This window comes from Schistosoma mansoni, chromosome 6 (assembly GCF_000237925.1).
Source record: "Schistosoma mansoni strain Puerto Rico chromosome 6, complete genome".
Taxonomy (NCBI): Eukaryota; Metazoa; Platyhelminthes; class Trematoda; order Strigeidida; family Schistosomatidae; genus Schistosoma; species Schistosoma mansoni.
The window spans coordinates 5,755,793-5,762,350 of NC_031500.1; the positions used below are offsets into that span (position 1 = coordinate 5,755,793).

General features: G+C 33.6%; 1 protein-coding gene across 1 annotated transcript in view; it reads left to right on the forward strand.

Annotated features, from left to right (window-relative positions):
- Smp_138910 (hypothetical protein) overlaps positions 1-6,558 on the forward strand; it is a gene marked incomplete at both ends in the record, with an annotated part of 24,196 nt that continues 17,638 nt past the window's right edge. Inside the window, 2 exons of the mRNA XM_018798060.1 lie at positions 1-365; positions 1,658-1,826. Coding sequence (XP_018653039.1) covers positions 1-365; positions 1,658-1,826 — 534 coding nt within the window. The remainder of the gene's footprint in view (positions 366-1,657; positions 1,827-6,558) is intronic.

The following is a 6,558-nucleotide window of genomic DNA, read 5'->3' on the forward strand; positions in this document are numbered from 1 at the left end:
ATGCTGCAATGTACAGAACCTTGTGAATATTATCATATTCCATCGTATCAATCTGCCAGGAATTGTTGTTCAACTACTAATCTTATCAAACCATCAACATCACCGTCATCGCCAACACAACAGCAACAATCATGTTTGGCGTCCTATTCACCTTGTCAAGAAAAACATTTTACTGATTTTGATGTTTCAAGACTAAAAATACCAGCAAATATGTATCATCAATCGCAGTTTCTTTCGAATATCCCAACGCAACCAATAAATAGTAATCAATGCCAACAACAATCACATCAATCAGTTCATTCTGTGTTAATCAATCCCGATGATGAAGCATTGTTTGCATGGTTAAGATCAGTTGGTCTTAGTCGGTAAGTGAAGAATAAAGTATTTCTTTTAAAATGAAACTTTAATATTCTGTATCGGGTTGATACAAACTATTGTGTTACGTATCTCTAACCACCGACTACCTAGATGTACGATTTCGGCCAGTGTGAAAGCGGACTGGAAGAAAGTTAGGGGTGGCTAAAATTAGGCTAACTAACATTCGTGCTCTTTGTGATTGGCTGACCGACTGATGAATTATAATTCAGTGGCGTGTTTGTAATCATTTTAATATATGGATAATTAACTGAATAACTGAAATGTTCGAGAGAAATGAAGACTGATTATACCATCATAAATGATCATCACTTGTTGAGACCATAGACTCTTAAGTATGACATATAAAAATTATTTTACCAGTTAGTAATTTACTTCTCGGACTGTCTTGAACAACTACTTAAACACTGGAGACGAGGGAACACTGTTTGGAAAGTACTGTATTGAGACTGTATTGACCCATAGTCTCTGGATTTTGACGTTCGGGTCAGCTACAGTCCGTTCACGATGTTAGTTGACGATCTTTCACCTGAGTAATCTCCACAAATCTTCCCACCTTAACAGTGACAATCAGTTATTAGCAAATACTGTACTTTATTTTACTAGGTGGTATTCTAAGCTTGTTGTATTGGATTTTAGAGTGAATAACTTAAGACAGCTAAAAGCACCATAAGAAAACAAGCCTTGTAATTCTTAGTAGGGTAATAGAGCTCCAAATGCAACGGGACAAATGTTCTTGGAAGGTTGAATGTGGTTACAAAATTACTACAGTTTAAAAGCCTCCAAAAACAATCGAGGATAGATAATAAATTCATTCTAGTTTGGGACTCTTCTTGAGTGAACATAAATGACCACATGGGACAAAATTGAACAGCTAACATTCAGTCCTCATGATAAGTTCAATACCTTCAAGATGCTTTGTTTAGTGGTTTGAATTTTTAACCACAATTATTTTTCGACATAAAATGATTCGTATCGTATGATGTTAGTAAGTTATTATCTTCAGAATTCATTTGAAAAGTCATGAGTTGTGGAATTAAGCAAATTACATATGACCATCTAAGAATGATGTGACTAAATACTGAGACTAAGATAATATATAATTCCACTGAGAAGTGATTGACCCAATTGATAAATCATCATTTAAAACAATTATGATCAAGACAACTTAACATATATGACCATCCTATCTTGTTCTTCATCATTTAAATTCTCTAAAGTTAATCCATTGCTTATCAATTTATTTTCTTAATTTTTTCTTGAAAATTCATTTTCGGTGTAGATTAAGTGGATGTTTATCAAAATCCGGTTTCGATCTATGGACACTGTGTCATACAACACCGGAAGAATTGAATGCTTGCGGAATTACTAATCCATTTGATCGACAAATTTTGAGAAACCAGCTTGCTACTCTTCAATTATCGGATCCATTTACAGAAAAACAACTGCCGGTAAAAATATTTATGAATTCTGTTTTATAAGTTGAGCAATGCCATCGTTGTTTTTTTATGTTAGGTGATTGAAGTTAGTCGGTAGGTGTCCCTGTCGTTGACACAAGTTAGTAGCTAGTTGAAATCAGTAAGTTGATGAACAACATAATGCTGTTTAAAGAAATAATTGCTAAGTTCGAGTTTCAGTGTACGAAATCAACACTGGATTCTACTTTTATCCATAAACTAATTATACGAAAATTTGTATTATGGATATTCATAATAAAAACCGTATTCATAATATCTGCTAAGGTTTATGGATAAAATAATCTAATGGGTCAGTAAATGTAATGTAAGCTGTCTTATGTCAGGAAGCACCTATATGCCTGAAATAAATAACATGAATGTGGGTAGTGGTAAGAAAATGAATAGTTGAAGCAGATCATCTTAATAATCTGTAGGGAGAGAGAGAGAGAGAGAAGGACAAACAGAGACACTTTCAGTATATCGGAAATTTATCGCTTTATATTGTTACTTTTATTAATAGTTGTATTGATAATAATGATAATAATAATAATAATGGTTAGGATAATATTACCATTCTTCCCCCAAGAGATATCATATTTATATTAACTGAAATATGATAAGATGTTACACGGATGATTTATACTTTCATACAGACAACGATACTTGAAAAAGTTCCGTAGAATTCACACATTATTTTTATTTCATTGTAAGTAATAAATTGTTATTACCGTGAGGGAGATTGTTGAATTTCATGCTTTGTATCATGATCTTATCTTACTTAGACAATTATTAAAGACCAGGAAGTACTGGGCAGCTATTTCCTGTCTGTTTGAGACCCTCCGGTAGCACGTACTGTCGTAGGGTACCATACTTTGAAAATAGATTAGTCATTTAATCGAAAGTAGTCGAAGAATACTTTGACTTGCTACCTAATAAGTTTGAACTTACATAAGTCTCATAAGTTGCATAAACACAGAATAGGACGTGTACAGAATAGTATAAAGCGGGGAAAGATGAAACAGGAGTTGCTGCGAGAGATTTTAATTGTTATAGTGTACTGGTAAGGGACTCAAACCCTTGTTATGAAGCTAACTGTTTAGGCTGAGACAACTAATATCCTGTAGGATTGTATTATCTAGATATTAAGGGATTATATGGTTGTCAATGCTTGTCTCATACTCTTTAACAAGCTAAAAAGTGGTTACTAGTCGAAATGACTCTCAAAATTATGGTACACTTTGGTAAACTACTTGGAGATTGCATTATAGGAGAAATATTCAATATGATAGAAAGTTATATATTGTCATGTAATTGTATTTCAGCCAATCTTCACAGCTGGGAATTTTATAATTTCGAATTGGACATAATAAACAGTACACAGGTGTAACTAATAGATTTTTTATGATTTAAAAATAAATTTGCTCAATTTTATTCAGTATGAGGTCGATTAGTGGGTTGAGAATCCATTCCATATTAAAACTGAATGTATTTGCATATGAAAAGTAATTATACAACTAAAAAGTATTCATATAACTATGATAGTTGTAAACTGATTTACGCTCTTCTCCAATAAAAATCGAAAAAAGCTCATCGCACATGTGTACCGGCCCCCGAATGCCCTAGTACGGCCGAGATTGGGGAGAGTCTGCTCTCCCTCTCGAAAAGCTCTCACATGGCCACGCGAATATATAGCCTCTGCCAGGGAAGTCCTACTCACTACCTTCTCGTGGCGGGGGTGTTGGTTACGAAATTGAGGGGACGAAAAGCGAATGTCTGGCGCTTTAACCGGGTTGGTGGACACGGAAATTCCACCTAGGGGAGTTGGAAAACCCTGATTCCAAACCAATGGTGCATATGGGTCCAGTATCCTGAGGGGACAAATGGCTTTTGAACCAATTGTTGGTCACCGGCTACCATGGGATTGCATCTCTTCACGATGCTCCGCTGCCTTGTGGATCAGACCTTTAGGTCAAAGGCTCCGGGTGTGGCTCCCTAAGAAAACCACCTGCTTTGGTTTGGACACCTGGGCAGTATCACAGCTCTCACACAAATCGAATGAGATTTGTGCAGCGCATTTGTATCTGGTGCCCCTTTGTGCCAATATTTATGTGTTTAAATAAATAAATAAATATCAGTATTCCAGTGTTGATGTTTATACTGAGACTTGAACCCAGTACCTATCATTCCAAATGTCAACACCTCATTCATTAAACTACTGATTTTAGAGAGCCACCAAGTTACTCACTAGTTGGCTACCTTTAGTAACCAATTATCCACTCACGAGACATACATTCAAACATAAATCGATCATAATTTAGCTCTGAATAATAACATCGTCAAAACGCAACTGCTTACGAATGATGAACCATTCATTTTGATGTAATAAGCATTTAAAAGGTTTTAAAACACGGACAGTTAAAACAATGAGTAATCTTCATTGTACTTTCTCATTATAAATAAACCAAAGTTAATTGTTTTAGTTCACATGCTGACTTATTTATTTTTATTAAATAAAGTTTAATCTTGATTAAAATATTATAAAAATGATTGGCTTCTGCTGGGTTTAGTCTAGACACTAACTAGTCTATATTACATAATTTCCCTTTTTTTTTCTTCAACTAGGAGAATAGAAAAGGAAATAAAGAGTGAATGAAATTGTGTGTGTGTAAATGTGATTTTTTGTTCTTAATTGATGATAATGATAATAATGATGATGATGATAGATGTATGAAATTCACTTATGGATAATAATAGGATAGTAGTACCATATAATGAGGAGTATCATCTAAGCGAAGTATCTATTCATTTGTTAATAATGATTAATTTAACTTAACTGATCAATTAATTTACATAGGAGATTTATGTAGACTATCTATTCACTCACTCTCACACTTCATCCATTACCTGCTGTGATAATCTGTTATATAATTGGAAATCATTAATAAATAATCATTTCCTGTCTAATTTTTTGTTGAACTAATAATACTTCTAAATTCATTCAGTATTGTTTGTTTGAATCTTCCATCTCTTTTTTGAATCCATCTCTGCTTACCATGCTTGTGAATTAAGGCTATATTGAGGCAATACGCACAGTATGCACATATGCCAATTAGAGACTGACCAGTTGCAGTCCTAACACATCGATGGGAAGATTCAAACAAACAATACTAAATGAATTTAAAAGTATAACGTTACTGTTATGAATTTAACATTGGAATAAAGGGAGATGACAGAAATTTGTTGACTAAGAAGATTGAATGCATTTTCAGAGCACAGGGTATTAACTAGTCAGTCACAAACAACATATTGTCCAAGACAAACTTACATCAACTTACATCGTCTTACAGCTTTCATACAACAAGAAGCCATTGTAAAGCTAAATGGAAAAACGCCGAAATCAGAGTAGTTTTGGTCGTAATGTGGAGAATACGGTTTTAAATGAAGGAATTTAAAGAATCAGTGTGTCAAGAACTATTGCAAATCATGGTTTGAAGTGAGAAGAAAGATGAGCTGATTTTAGCCCCTATAACTGACTTTGATTTGGGTCATCACGTTGGCCTCAGTCATACAGTCTGCAGCTATCCATATTGTTCTGACTATCAGGTGAAGAAATGTCGAACAGGTAATACGAGTTGATTCTTTCGCCCTAGCGTTTTCCTACCATGATCCTATCACATCCAACATTGATTGTAGATGTAGGCAGTAGCTATTCAAAGGTAATATAAGTTTCAAATACCTCAGTCGGTGATAATTTACAGCCTCATCAAATTATTCGTGATCCATGTTATTTGAAGTCAAGTTGTGTTTTTCGTATTCTTGATGTCTGAAGAGAAATACTGAGTTTTTCTATTACGAAACATAATCATTTTGGGCAAAATTATATAATCTCATATTTTAATATTTAATACTGACATTCTAGAGTAACTAAATTCATAGGTTAAACAGCTTTAGAAAGTATGAAATAGTTTTTCAACATTATTTTACATTTTCCACTTGTGTGATTGATAATTATTCACAGAAAGTTTATTTCAATCTTTCCAATTTTTTCATTCCGATGGTCTCTAATATGTTTATTTTAAACTTCTGTATGGTGTTACTGATTTCTAATTAGATTCAAGAAAATCTCCCTTCATACTTATTATTCTTTTCTAATCTGATTGTAAATTAACTTATGTTGATTGTATTGAACTCCATACATGTTTTTCTAGTTATCAATAATGTTTGTGATATACTGATTTTCACTAAGCATTATCTTCAAATCACATGCCGCCTGTGAAATTTTTCACATTTTTTCAATCTTTACATACTGTTAAATGACTAATTTATTTGTGCTTTACTGTATACTTGAGCTATCGTTATTAAGAAGTACGTTTTTTTCATTTCGAAGTACGAATACACGTACTGTATGTTATATTGATCACCTGACATGTCGTCTTCCCTTTATTTTAAAAATCTCCTTATATTCTGCACATAAAATACTATAGTGATGTACTTTATGAAGAGAACAAGATTAGTATGATGGAAACAATTATTATTATTGTCAATTGTACCAGTGATTGTTTTACTGTACCTGTTTGTTTAAGTGTACCAAAGACACACATCTTCCGTTGTCTGTGACCTTGCACGAACTCACGTACGTTCGTCACTTCCGCTTGTAAACTTCGGCACAACTCGGTATTTTTTCGATACCATGAGATCGCCAACTAATATATCTTATTACAACCTT